At 48.5% G+C, this 14915-nt stretch overlaps 1 protein-coding gene across 2 annotated transcripts in view; it reads left to right on the forward strand.

Annotated features, from left to right (window-relative positions):
• The first annotated feature begins 7161 nt into the window (after nt 1-7161).
• The window catches only part of ADAM12 (ADAM metallopeptidase domain 12), a 185053-nt gene continuing 177299 nt past the window's right edge, over nt 7162-14915 (forward strand). For both annotated transcript variants that reach the window (XM_077182778.1, XM_077182779.1), the window contains exon 1: nt 7162-7380. In XM_077182778.1, coding sequence (XP_077038893.1) covers nt 7257-7380 — 124 coding nt within the window. In that variant the 5' untranslated portion in view covers nt 7162-7256. The remainder of the gene's footprint in view (nt 7381-14915) is intronic.

Raw genomic sequence — 14915 nt, forward strand, 5'->3', positions numbered from 1 at the left:
TGTGTGTTTGCTAACTTGTTTGGGTTTTATGGAGGTATTTGCTCGTATGGTACTAAAACAGAGCAATGTTCAGCTCATGGGGTTTTTTCCTCTTCCTGGAGGAAGGCTGGAACAGGAAAATGGTGATGGGAAATCTCCTGTGGGGTAAAGCTGGGAGCCAGGGAATCACAGAAAATCCCAGATTGGAAGGGTCCCACAGGGATCATTGAGTCCAGCTCAGTGATCACCCCAACAACCCCACCCTGGGAATGATGCCCAAACCCTCCTGGAGCTCTGGCAGCCTCGGGGCTGTGCCCATTCCCTGGGCAGAGGAAGCAGAACCTTCTCCTGATCCCCAGTTTAAACCCCCCAGCCCAGCCCCAGCCCTTCCCTGGGTCCTGTTCCCATCACAGCCTGGAGCTGCAGACCCCCACGAGTTCTCCTCCAGCTGAGCAAACCCAGATGTTCCTCCTTTGGCCCCTCCAATCCCTTCCCCACCTTCATGACTCTCCTTTGGACCCTCTGGTAGATTCACAGCCTGAGCCCTACATCCCTGGGGTGCTGGGGCTGTGGGGTTTGGGGGTTTTGGGGTGCAGGGGTGGGGAGGGTGCTGGTGGTGTCTGTGATCAAGGAGAGCTCTGTGCTCTGACCCAGGGTTTGTGCTGCAGGAGAAGAACGTGTGAGCTTTGGGGCTTTGTGTTTTAACTGCTGAAGAATTTCAGGGTTGCTGTTGTTGCTGTTAAGGTCCTGGATCCTTGCAGGGGTGGATTTCTTTGTTTGCTCTTCCCTGAGCTCCTCTTGGCTTTTTCACCCCTGGCCCTGTGACAGCCGCCTGCAACGGGCTCTGTGCAGCCTCCCCACAAGGAACTGCATGAGCTTAATCAGCACTAAAGCACAGCTCACTCCCCTGCCTTGCTGGGGAAAAGGAGCTGCTTTCCAAAATTCTATTGCCCAGGGAGGAGCAGGACAAACTGGGCAGGGCAAACAGGAGAAGGGGAATGTGATGAGCCCGTGGCACTCAGCATCAGCCCTGCTGTCCTTGTTCCAGCTACAAGCAATGCTGGCAGGGAGTGCTCTCCAAGCACAGCTGAATGGAAGGGGTTTGCCCTGTCTGAGTGTGTTTTATCCCTGAGACAGACTGAAAATCCTGCATCTCATTCATTAAATGCATCACAAAATTCAGGATGGCTTTGTCAGTTTTGTTTATGCTTGAATTTATTGTTACAGTGCTTTGTCACTCAGACAAGGTAGGAGTTGGTTTAGTTGTTTTCTTTGTTAAAAGAAAAACTCAGTTTCAGTGTTTAACTGGATTTTGTGTTCTGTTGATTTGCCATAGCAGTTCAAGGCTCTCTACAAAAGACTCTCTTACTCCAAACAGCTCCACAAAATCCCAGCTTCATAAGTGTGTCCTTTTTATTTGTGCAGCAAGGGAGAAACTTGAGTAAATCCTTGGTTCTCAAAGTCAGAAAATCCCAGAATGGTTTGGGTTGGAAGGGACCTTGAACATCATCCAGTGCCACCCCTGCCACGGGCAGGGCCACCTTCCACCATCCCAGGGTGCTCCAAACCCTGTCCAGCCTGGCTTTGGACACTGCCAGGGATGGAGCAGCCACAGGAAGAGCCTGTCCCTGTCCCTGAGCTCTGCTGGATCCCAGCTGGGCACTGGGATGCTGTTCACCCTTTGTTTTGGATGAGCACCATGGCCTCATGGCCAGTGAGGAACCAGCCCTGGCTGCTCTGCCCCCTCTTGCTGTTCCCAGCTGCATTGGCCAACTCACAGTTTTGGGACAGAAATTCCAGATGGATCCAATATTATGGGACCTTTAGGACAGGAAGGGAAAATCATAACCAGAGGAGGGGAAGGCAGGGATGAATTTTTGGGTAAGAGAACAGTGAGATTGCTGATCTTGCATTGCATATCCTGGGTGTCCCAGCGTGCTGCAGACTCATTGTGCTGCCCAGGGCAGATCAGCAGCTCCTCAAGGCATGCACAGAGGGTGGAAACCTGCCCTTGGAGACTGGGAAATCCACAGGATCCATCCCTCAAGCATGTGCAGCAAGCAGGATTTACAGCCAGGGTTTGATGTCAGAGCTCAGCCCTGGTGGATGCTGCTCCATGTCTGGAGGCTGGGACAGAGGTCTGCAGAGCAGAGCTCTGTGGCTAAAGGTCAGGCTGAATTATACTCTATCTATGCCTGTTAATTATAGAGGACTGTAATCTGCCACTGCAGTCACAATTCAGCAGGATCTTGATTGTACAGAGAGTTAATGAAGTGAGGGAGGACTGGAGACACAAAGTCTCAGCAGCTGGCTGGGGGACACACAGATTTCAAAGGCAAAAGCTTTTTTGTTTTGTTTTGTTTATTCTGAGAAGGAAAAACTTTAGCCTGGAGGCCCCAAAACTGTAGATCCCTGTAGCTAAGCCCAGACACGTCCTCATGCATTTTGGCACATAGGGGAATAATAAAAAAAAAAATCTGGATACTACTCAATGCTGTGATTACAGTGAGGTTTCCTGGATATCCAAGAGGGGATCACAGCTGATCTGGGAAGATGTGAGAGCAGGGTTACAGAGGTGCTTTCTGCCCAGCTGAACCTCTTATCTTGAAATTGTTCAGCTCTCTGAAGTGGCTTAACCTCTCTTCATTTAACTCTGGCTGTAACAGAGGGATGCAAATCCTGCAGCAGACAGCTTTCCTTTTCCACCTTTTTTTCTTTTTCCTCCTTTTCTTTTCCTCATACTCCACACCCCACAGCATACCATAACCCATCTGACAATTAATATTAATTATTTACATTGCCTTGGAGCTAATGTTACCAAAGCATCACATTATCATAGCCTGAAGGATTTATTTACACTTAATCTATTATCCCTCCACTCCTTATTTTTTTCCCTGTTGTCTCCATCAGTCACTAATTCCTTCTCAAAACTGCTTTAACCAAGTGGAAACAAATGGAAATTCATGTTTCCCTTGGTGCATCCTCCTCCTTGCTGGTGTCTGTGTGTTAAGCTTGTTTCCAGGTAAGTTATTCCACGCTGCTCCCTTCCTCACTGCTCTCCTCCAGACTGACCTTTCCAGTGCCAAGCGAACTAAAGCTCCTCATGAATCCCTAATTTGATGAGCAGAGGCCCAGCCTGTGTTGTCACACAGACAAATATTCATGGTTTCAAATCACAAGTGCCCTTTACATCAGATTATTTCCATACCTAAATGCGAGCTGCTTTGCTGTGACCTGTGACAGTGACACGGTGACAGTCGGGGCAGGGGGAGGCAGGAGGGTCCTGGCCATGGAATGACAACAGGTAGTGATGAATGCAGGGCTCATTCCTGCAAGCATCCCCAGCTCTCACATCCCCAGCCTCCAAAATGCCTGAGAAGTGTTTCTGTGGTGGTGTTCACAGCGGTACCAGGACAAGAGAGGAGACCAGAATCTTGACTCCATGTTTCAGGAGGCTGATTTATTATTTTATGATATATATTATATTAAAACTATACTAAAAGAATAGAAAAAAGGATTTCATCAGAAGGCTAGCAAGGAATAGAAAAGAATGGATTGATAATAAAATCTTGTGACTGACCAGAGAGTCTGAGCCAGCTGGGCTGTGATTGGCCATGAATTAGAAACAACCACATGAGCCCAATCCCAGCTGCACCTGTTGCATTCCACAGCAGCAGATAACCATTGGGTACATTTTGTTCCTGAGGCCTCTCAGCTTCTCAGGAGGAAAGATCCTAAGGAAAGGATTTTTCATAAAACATGTCAGTGACATGTTTCCAAAGCCCACCAGGGGTAGTGAGCGTCGTGCAGTCCAGAGGTGGCCCTGGCAGATCTGGGAGATCCTTGTCACCTTGTCACTTCATTCCTTGGACATTCCCCAGCCACAGGTGACACGGAGCTGCTCCTGCACACACCTCCAAGCATACAGGTGCTGGAGAGCCCCGAGAGTGCTGAAGAACAAAGGCTGGATGGATGGATGGATGGATGGATGGATGGATGGATGGATGGATGGATGGATGGATAAAAGAAATAAGGAATAGTGAAAGCCAGAAAGGTAAAAACACCCCTAAAAGCAGTGAGACACCTCCACACCCCCATCCCTCCATTTCTCTTCCCCCAAGAGTGCTGAAGAGCAAAGGATGGATGGATGATGGATGATGGATGGGTGGATGATGGATGGATGGATGGATGATGGATGGGTGGATGATGGATGGATGGATGGATGGATGGATGGATGATGGATGGATGGATGATGGAGGGATGGATGATGGATGGATGGATGGATGGATGGATGATGGATGGATGGATGGATGGATGGATGGATGGATGATGGATGGATGGATGATGGATGGATGGATGGATGGATGGGTGGATGGATTGATGGATGGATGGATGGATGGATGGATGGATGGATGGATGGATGATGGATGGATGGATGGATTGATGGATGGATGGATGGATGGATGGATGGATGGGTGGATGGATGGATGGATGATGGATGGATGGATGGATGGATGGATGATGGATGGATGGATGGATGATGGATGGATGGATGGATGGATGATGGATGGATGATGGATGGATGGATGATGGATGGATGGATGGATGATGGATGGATGGATGGATGGATGGATGGATGGATGGATGATGGATGGATGGATGGATGGATGGATGGATGGATGGATGGATGATGGATGATGGATGGATGGATGATGGATGGATGGATGGATGGATGGATGATGGATGGATGATGGATGGATGATGGATGGATGATGGATGGATGGATGGATGGATGGATGATGGATGGATGGATGATGGATGGATGGATGGATGATGGATGGATGGATGGATGGATGATGGATGGATGGATGGATGGATGGATGATGGATGGATGGATGGATGATGGATGGATGGATGGATGGATGGATGGATGGATGGATGGATGGATGGATGGATGGATGGAGATCCATGGCCCATGGGAATAACCTGGACAATCAGGACTGTGGCCCCCTTTGAAGCAGCCACACAACCTGGATGCAATTTTCATTTCCTGCAGGGAAACTCGGCCCTGTTCTTCTGAGGTGGATAAACCAAGCCTTGTAAAACTGACCGTGGGAGGTGTTTTGACATGAGGAATTAAAAGGCCAGGCCTGGCCTCTCCCTGCACATCCCAGTGAAGCAGGGACACTCCCCATTACCTGCCCTGTGCCTGGAGGGTCCCTTTTTTCCAAGAGAATTTTGAAACTGAGGTGAAATTGTGTTATTCTCCCGAAGTAGCTATAATTCAGTAGCATTCCTATGTGGATGTTGTTAATAAAATATTTGGGGCTCTTTTGTCATAAATTATTGATCTATCAACTTCAAGCCCATAAAATCAGTATGGTAAAAGGCAACAATTCCTTTTGGGGGCAGGAGGAGAAACTCTGATAATATCTACTTGATTCATGCTAATGAATGACCAAGATATAATTGGCTCCACATTCTCTGCTAGCAAATATTGTTACTCAGATAAAAGTACTACCACTGTAAAGAAAAGCCTTGTGGGATTACCAAAACCCTATTTAGAAGTCTTTAGCTCCCTTTAACTGATTTTCTTTTCATTTTAATGGGAAAAGTACCTTCAAAGACTAAAGATGTCTACATGGTTTTAGTGGTGGCCTTCCACAAAGGATTCTTCTGTTTGAATTTTAATGTTTTTAACCAATGTTCTGTGTGGAGCACATATGTCCTTAATGAGAGAGTTGATGCATTTCATTAGTTTATATTTGAGGGATGAAACGTCGCTGAGTGTAGCTGTTAAACTGTAATTGATAATGGCTGAGTAGGGAAAATTTAGCATTTGGCTATTTAAAGTTACACACAGGCTAATCCCTGACTGCTCCCAAGGAGAGGGGATGCACACAATGAGGAAAATGTGTGGTGAGGTGAGGCAGAATTGTAGACAAAATTCAAATTTCAGAGCAACTTGAGGTGAGTCCGTGGGTCTGGTTTGGGCAGAGGGGTTAGAGGTGAAAGGTGCTTTTTGAGTGTGAAGCACAGCAGTTGATGAGAGCCCTGTGTGCACATTGTGCATGATCCCAGCCCTTTTCCAGGTTTGTTTGTGCTGGGCTGACCTGGCATTACCACAGTTAGCCCTGGATGGTTCAGTGATGCTACCAGGGCACCATGCCAGGCTCCAGTTTGGGAGCCACAGAGGTTGCACCCCTGGAATTTCTGGCTCATTTATCCCCAGAGCTGCTGAAAAGTACAGTCTGGATCACTGGGAATAATCAGCATCCTCTGCTCCAGAACAGCCCCAAATCTGTGCTTTCCAAACACCATTTTTCAGTGGGATTGCATGGCTCTTGTTGGCCTACAGACACATCTCAGAACACTTCTGCCAACTGTTTCATGCACAAGGAACATGGAGCCAAGCTGCAGAACTCAGTATCAACATCCAAACTGTGAGATTCGGGAAGAATTTTAGTAAATTAAAGCTAAAAACTGCACAATAAAAGTCTGTGAGGATCTTCAGGATTGGATTCTTTTTTTTCCTGCTGCTCCACAGCAACATGCGGGCATTACATGTGTTTTGGTGGTACATTAAGGAGTAGATAATCTGTATTTGGTTATTCTCCCAGACAGTCAGTAATAATAATTTGAATGAGGGAGATTTTAAAAAATGCATCTGGCAACTCTGTGGGTGTGTTTTGTTGTTTGTTTTCTTTTTTTCTTTTTTTTCCCCCTTCTTTTAAAACCCCCACAATATAAAATAAGAACCAACACCAGAAACAACTCTGAAATAATTATGAAACCAATAAATAACCCCTGAGCTGTAACGTACACAGATGACTTTCCAGAGGAGGCAGGCAGGAAAAAAAAGGGAAAACTCGGGGATGAGAGGGAGGGGGGACTCCAGAGCCCCCCGGGGCTGGGACCCTGTGGAGGGGCTCAGATGTTCCAGGGGCGCAGGATTAAGTTTGGCCCTTGCCAAAACAACAACAACAACAAAAATACGAAATAACCGACACAAACCTATTTGAATAAGGGAGGAAAAAAAAATATAGAGGAAAGAAAAAAAACCCCAACTCCTCTATTTTTTTTTTTTTGTTCCCTAAGCAGTCGAGCCCAGCTCATCAGCAGCTGAGGCAGGAGCAGGAGGGGTTTTGGAGTTAACTGCATGCAGGAAATCTCTCACATCCTGAGTCCCAGCTCGCTCCTCTCGGTAACTGTATATTATGGGGCTGCTCTCCAGCCCCAGCTGATGAAAGTTTGTCTCTCCCTCAGTCTGGGCTGCGATGTCAAAGCGCCTCCAGGCAGCGCAGCCGCGCTCCCCCCGTGCGCTGCCCCCGGCCCGGCTCCCCGCGCTGCTGCTGCTGCTGCTGCTGGGCCCGGGCTGCCTGCTCTCCGCATCGCCCCGCGGTAAGTCCCACACAGCCCCGGGGCTTCCCCCGAAAGGATCCCGCTCCATTTTAGCCGGACGAGGAGCAGGGAGATGGATTCGGAGCGCCGCTCCCCCCCCCGCCGCGCTGAGGGCATGGGGCGGGAGGTCCCGGCCGGGCGCACGCGGAGCTGCGGAGCTCCCGCTCCTCGCGGCGGCTCCGCGGAGATTCCCCGGAAAACTCCGCTGTGGGACCCCTGGCACCCCCAGACCCACCACGGCACCCCCGAACCTGCTGCTCGTTTCTTTGCACCCCTAAACCTGCCGCTCGTTTCTTTGCACCCCTAAACCTGCTGCTCCCTTCTCTGCACCCCCAGACCCGCTGGGTGCCATCCCCCGGCCCCCCAAACTTGCTGCTCCCTCCTCTGCACCCCTAAACCTGCCGGGTGTCATCCCCCGGCACCCCCAAACCTGTCCAAACCTGCTGCTCCCTCCTCTGCACCCCCGGATTCTATCCCATGGTACCCCAAACCCGCCGGATTCTATCCCCTGGCACCCCCTAATCTTTCCAGAGGTGCTGCTCCTTTCTTTGCACTCCCATCCTCCTGCACCCCCAAACCTGCTGCTCCCTCCTCGGCACCCTCAGTCCCCGGCACCCTCAAACCTGTTGCTCCCTTCTTTGCACCCCCAAACCTGCTGCTCCCTTCTCTGCACCCCCATCCCCTGGCACCCCCAAAACCTCCTACTCCCTTTTCTGCTCCCCCAAATCCACGAAGAGTCATCCCCGGGCACCCCCAAACCTGCTGCTCCCTTCTCCGCACCCCCATCTCCCGGCACCCCAAACCTGCTGCTCCCTCCTCTGCACCCCCAAACCCGCTGGATTCTATCCCATGGCACCCCCGAACCTTTCCAAAGGTGCTGCTCCTTTCTTTGCACCCCCAAACCTGCTGCTCCCTCCTCGGCACCCCCAAATCCCCGCCGCTCCCATCCCGGGGATCCATTGCCCCCGTTGTGTTCATTCGGGGGTGCCCCGCAGGGTTAGGGGGTGTTGGAAATTCTCCTCCCACGCATCCCCTCCAAACAGCCCCCGGGGCTGGATTCAAAGGTCTGGGAGTCTTGTCAGAGTTCGGGCTCTGTTTCCAGCTGGGGAAAATTGCGCGGAAAAGCCAAATAGTGATGGTAAAAGCGTCCTGGCTGGGTAGAAGTTTTCTCGCCGCCGCTGTGTTCATTCAAAGTGAGCTCCAGGCGGGGATTCAGCTGTGGAGCGCTGTGCTGTCCGTGTTATACGGATGGGAACAGCCTAGGACGGGATTGTCCCTCCCTACAGCAAGTTTGGGGTTTATTCTGGAATCCTCACAGCGCCCAGGTCTTCTTGTCTTTGCTAAGCAGCAGCTGACTGTATATTTATGTGAGAGAGGAAAAGAGATTCTCCTCTATGAATACATTTAACAGCACCGAGGGGTGCTGTGTCCTTGAGTGTTACTACAAACTCGTGTGTTTGGTCCTTTTTTGTCTTTTTTTTTTTTTTGTCCTTTTTTTTTTCCCCCATTGTAACTTGAAGCTTTGTAAATATTTGCTTATCTTCAAATGTATTGACAGCGACTTTCACTGGGACTTTGGCTCTGAACTTGCTAAGAGAAAAGATGGGGAGATAGTTTAACACATGGAAATCCCGGGGGGGGGGGAAAGGACAAGGTGTTGCCTTTGATCTTGGAATTTATCTTAATGGATTAACAGGAGTTGAAGCTTTGCCTTTGGGAGGGGTCTTGGTTTCTTTTTGCCACCACTTGTATTTACACCAAATCAGAGGGTTTGGGGTAAAGGCTGCAGAAGTTCCCTGGCAGATGAAGGGAAATAGGTGCCCTGTGGTTATTCCCTTTTTGTGGGGAAAGGAAGGGTTGGTTTGGGTGGGAGGATGGCTCCTTTCTCTGAGTGTGGGACCCACTGGCTGGCCAGCCCCTCCATGGTTTGAAGTTCACTTGCAGTTGGGAAAATCTGAGGTAAAACACTTCAAAGTGTTCGTCCCTACAGTACCAGGAGGGCAAACTGTGGGTGACTTGGCTCTGGCACACAGAGGAGCGAGCAGAATGGGAAGAGGGGGTGGAAATCCGGTTCCTGGTGCTCAGAATTCCCTCAGAGCCAAGCTGAAGCTCTAAGGTTACACTCACACCGATGATTTAAGTTCTGTGTAAAGTTTGTGCCAGCTGCTCATCTCTATGGTGTCTTTATGGGGTTTAGGTGTCTACATTTGGGCAGCTGTGGTGGTTGTTCGCCCCTGGATTTGCCTCCCTGTATCTTTCTGCTCCTCTTATTTCTGTACCGTGTCTGTAATTTGCATTTTTCCACCCAGAATGTTCAGTGAGCACCCCCTGCCTTAATTCCACCTTTTCCTGTGGAAGCAGAGCACAGCTTCAGCCCTGCCAGAGCTTGTGCTGCTTTCTTGGGCATGGAGGTGCTGAAAGTTCCAGGCACTCCTTTCCACACTCCCAGTGACACCAGGTGCTCCTGGCTGGGCTGGAATGGCTCTCACTGGGCATTCTGGAGCCCTGCAGGACATCCCAGTGCTGCCAGGACATCCTGATTTTTACATTAACTCCTGCTTAGTGATTAAGACAAGTTGGTTATGATATGCCTCGAGACCTGGGTTTGAAATGTGGCAATAATGTGTGTCTGCCTGAGTGACAGCTCTGTTATTAAACAGAAATTATCAGCTTGTGGGCTAGACAACTTCCAAGTAGCCTTGTTGCTTGCCTTTAGTATGTTTTCTTTCCATGTTTTTGTGGTTTTACAATTGCCCTCTTCGTTTTCAGTCTTGTGCTGGGTTTCTGCTTAAAGGAACTCGTGGACAAAAAGGAAAACTCAACCAGGCCAAATTAACTTTGTTGTCCTTGTGGAGTGGAATATAAAGTAGGATAAGATCTGATCTTTCAGTCTCAGTCAAATACCTCAAAATCTACACCTGTACAAGGTTTTTGTGCTCAAGGCTGTCCTGTTCCTGCAGGGCAGACAAAGTGATGCTGTGGTGAAGTCCAAATTAGACATTGTGTGTGTGTGCACAAACTTTAAAAATTCTTTTAAATACTGTGTGTTAGCTGGGAAAACAGAAGGGGGGGAAAAAAAGACTCTTGGAATGACAGAATGGTTTGGGTTGGAAGGGACCTTAAAAACCATTTTATTCCACCCCCTGCCATGGGCAGGGACACCTTCCACCATCCCAGGTGGCTCCAAGTCCTGTCCAACCTGGCCTTGGACACTCCCAGGATAGAAGAGCCACAGCTTGTCTGGGCATGAAAAAATGCAAATCCTAAAACTGCAACCCAAAATTCTTTACCTTCAGTTAAAATCACTTTTGTCTTGATTTTAATTTGCTACTGATTGCAGCTTCCTTGGGTCTAATGGAAATAAATTGCAGGAGAAGAAATGTTGCTTTGTCTTGTGCTCTAAACCTGATTTCTCCATCACGCTCTGTGTTCTGGAGCTCATTTATAAATCCTGTCTTCTCTCAAACTGCTCCAGCATTTGTGGGAGATATTTCTGGTGTGTGGATCATCACCTCCTCCTGGTCTGATGATTGTCCCCTTCAGACAGCCTGGCATGAGCTGGCCCTGGCCATGGGGCTCCAGAGATCCGTGCCAAAATCCCCCAGCAGAGGAATTTTACTGCCGCTCTTCAGCAGTGTTTGCATCCTTCACCTCCAGCTCTCTGGGGAGCTGCCAGGTTCTTCACTGCTGCTTCCTTGGGGGCCTCATCTCCTGATCTGCTTGGGATTTTTGGAAAGGTCCTGATCCAGATGCAAGGAGCATCCCTGAACCCATGGTTGCCAGGCTGTGTTTTGGGTGGTTTTGCATCCTCATGGGAGCCCCAGGGGGATTTCTCTGGTGGCCTGAGGGTGACTGCAGCAGGCCAGGACTGTGTTTATCTGTTTATCCCACTGAGGACACCCATTTTTCTGTTATTCCCACCAAGGCCCTCACTCACCACCCATGATCATGAAATTCTGTTCTGAAAAGGCTCAGCTCATGTTGTGGGGGTTCCAGCCATTGGTTTCTCTGGGTCTGGACTGAAGGCACTTGAGAGGGCAGTTCATGTTCAGACTCAGGTGTTTGCTATTTCTTATCAGTAAAACAGTCTCACTACTGTGAGTTCAGCAGCTTTTCATGGAAGGCACAAAATGGCAACAATCTCTTGGTACAAGGCCTTTTGTAACTGTCCAATTAAGAGCTGACACCTGGATTATTTCCCTTTTAACCCAATAACTGATCCCACAGAGCTGCAATGGGGACTTTTCTGCCCAATTACAAAATGCCACCCAAACCCATAGAGGAGAATGAACAAGAAGCATGGAGCAGAAACCCAGGAGGGCACCCTGTGCCCTCCATCTTGCTTCCATCCACAACACACTTAAAATCCCAAAACCTCAATTTCTCACCCAGTGATTCACCTACACTGCTCTCTATAATCTATTTCACACTTTTGTGGGTTCCAGTCTATCTTGAAGTCTGGGAAACTTTCTCCATGAATGAGGGTCAGAGTCAGTGCTGCCCTGGGGGTCAGGGCACCCCAGAGCAGACACAGAAATATTCCCTGTGGTGCCCTGGGTTTCCCTATCATGTACAGGTTTATTTATTCCTCCCCCAGCCTTCTCCATACCTCACATCTCCTCCTCCTGACACATTTATCCCTGCTGCTTTCAGCAGATCTGACACTGCCAGGGCGACCTGGCCAAGGAGTCCAGCTGGGCTCTGGATTTTTTGTGTTCCTGAGCCTCCCTTTGTGCTGTGGCAGAGGGAAGGGGGAGCCCTGAGCTGCCTTGCTGGGCTCTTGGGGTGGGTTTCTCTTCACTTGTGCTGTGAGAGCTGCAGTAATGCAGGAATGGACATTTTCAAGGTGTTTGAAAATCTGGAATGCTGTCAGGTTGTCCAGCCAGGCCCTGCCACGCCAGCAGGCTGCCCCAGCTCTGCCTCACACCATCCCATCCTGCTGAGGATGCCAGGCTGCCCACATTGCAGGGAGTTTTATATTTAATCCCTTTTTCTGGTGACTTTCCTTCCTCTACAACCTCTAATGCTTTACTGCACATCGCTCTGGATCTCGCTCTCCCCACTGCCTGCACTTTGCACTTGTATTTCAAGCAGCTCCTCAAATTTCTCCCTGGACAAAAGCACATCATCTGCACAGTCCTGGAGTGCTCCATCCCTGAATCACACCTGCACAGGCTTCTCTTAGGTCCTGCTGAGTCTCCAGGGCAGATCTATGACCCAGTAAATTAAAACCCCACAGTTTGAGGGCAGCAGTTGATTCCTCATAGGGCAGTGCAGTCCAAGGGCTCAATTCCTTTTGTTTCTGGTTAACACAGAGCAAAGTGCTTCAAATGTATTCAATTTTTATCTTTTTGCCACCCCACTAACTGAGAGAAGGGATTGTTTCTTAGTAAAGCCCTGCTCCAGCATGTTGACCCTTCTCTTTTTAGGGTTCAGGCTGGATTTTGAGACTAATTTGGGATCAAGTGACTTGAACTGCATAATCTAATCAGAAATTAATCTGTTTAATCCCTTCAGGTTGTTCCACTAATACTTTACACCCCACACAAATGAATTTGCTGCTTTCCATGACCTGGAGCTAGGATAAGCAAGAGTTTGGAGGCAGGAAATTGTCCTTTCACAAGGTCAACTTGCTAAAAGCAGTGATTAGAAGAACAAATTCTTTCTTGTCCCAAATCTATGATGTAATAAGGCAAGAAGTGAAATGTGTCATGGCCTGTTAGCCATGCTGGATAATGCACATCAAGGCAGAAAAAGCTGGATGCAGAATTTGGCACAAAAGTTTCTTTTACTCATTTATTTTGGGGTATTCTTTAAGAGGAACTGTGTCAGCCCATGGAAATTTAGTTTAATAGTATATATCATATGCATTAAGTGAAAAACCTTCTTCTGACAATGGTGGAAGTTTGCTGTTTTCTTGCTTCTTTTAAATGTTCTAATCTTGCAAGCAGCTGAAAGATAAACCTCATGTGTGACTGCTTACCTCTGAAAGAATACATGAAGATACAAACTTCAACAAAATCAAGTATTTATGGGATTGTTTTGCTACAGTTATGCAAAAAAGAATTTAAAAATTACAAAATCTGGACTTTATCATTTAGTAAAGGGATCATATGGGCCTGCTCAGGAATGGAGCTGAGCATGAGCAGTTTTTATCCAGCAGCACTGAATGCAGTGATGGTCTGTACTGGAGATCCCCTGCTACTCCAACAGTTAGAAGATGTGAGGAGGATAGTTCAGTCCATATTATTGAAGTTTATATTCCATCCCTTTTCTGCCACTGAGAGCACTGTGATGATAGAGAGAGCTGGGAATAAATTCACTAAATCCCTCTGGAGCACACAGGGATGGACACAGCTCCTCAGCCATGTTCCTTTTGGAGCTGGAGATCACTACAGGATCTCCAGGTTAAAATCTGCTCTTGCATGTTGATGTGTGCATTGATGCTTGAGGTGAGCATCCCAAAGGAATGAGGATTTATGTCTTCATCCCTTGCCTCCTCAGTAGGGCACAGAGACACTTTAGGTGAACACCAAGGTGAAAGTGTGGGATTGTTGCAGAAGAAATCCCACAATGGTTTGGGTTAGAAGGGACCTTAAATCCCACCCAGTGCCACCCCAGCCATGGCAGGGACACCTCCCACTGTCCCAGGTGCTCCCAGCCCCAGTGTCCAGCCTGGCCTTGGGCACTGCCAGGGATCCAGGGGCAGCCCCAGCTGCTCTGGGAATCCCATCCCAGCCCCTCCCCACCCTTACAGAGAGGAAATTCTTCCTGATATCCAACCTAAATCTCTCTCTCCTCTTTGAGTTTAAATCTTGACACTTTAGGAAGAAGGAGCTATTTACTCTGCGTGCTGTGTTTTCCTTGTTTCTATACCTGACCCTCCTTTGGGATAAATTCCCTCCTCTCCATGGACCTGACTCCTTTGTACAGCCTGGTGCTCATGTCCTGTGCTGGCATTTAAAATCCTTTCTGCAGCACCAGAGCAGATGAGCAGAGCTGTTGTAGTGACCTGGGGAGATCTCCTGCCCTGAAGAAACCATAAAAATAAATGTTCTTTGCTCCCGTAGCTCATCTGCTGCAGGAATGTGAGCAAGTCAGGAGTTACAGAGAGACCCAGAGCTCATGGTGACACTTTCTGCAAGGTCACACTCATAAACCTAAGCAGCAGAGGTGGCCTCAAGAACATTAACTAACTCCAAGTTATCTTTTCATTCATGTTTTAAAAACCAGAAGAGAGATTCAGTGACAGCTTGTGCTGGAGCAGGTGCAGCTCATGTTCCTCTGCCTGCTGTTGTGTGATGTGAGGATCAGGTATTCCCCACCCAAACAGGAACTCCTGATGGATATAAAAACCTGGGCATAAATAAACTCCTCAGCCCAGCAGCTCCTTTTCTAGGCTTGGGGAAGAACTACAAATCACATCCCCTGCCTGCTCAGCTAAATTAACAGTGCAGTTCACCCCAGCTGGGTGTGCTGTATTTCCCAGAGAAATCTGAAAGAATAATCTGTTGTGTTTGTGGGGCTCCCCAGAT

This window comes from Agelaius phoeniceus, chromosome 9, assembly GCF_051311805.1.
Source record: "Agelaius phoeniceus isolate bAgePho1 chromosome 9, bAgePho1.hap1, whole genome shotgun sequence".
Taxonomy (NCBI): Eukaryota; Metazoa; Chordata; class Aves; order Passeriformes; family Icteridae; genus Agelaius; species Agelaius phoeniceus.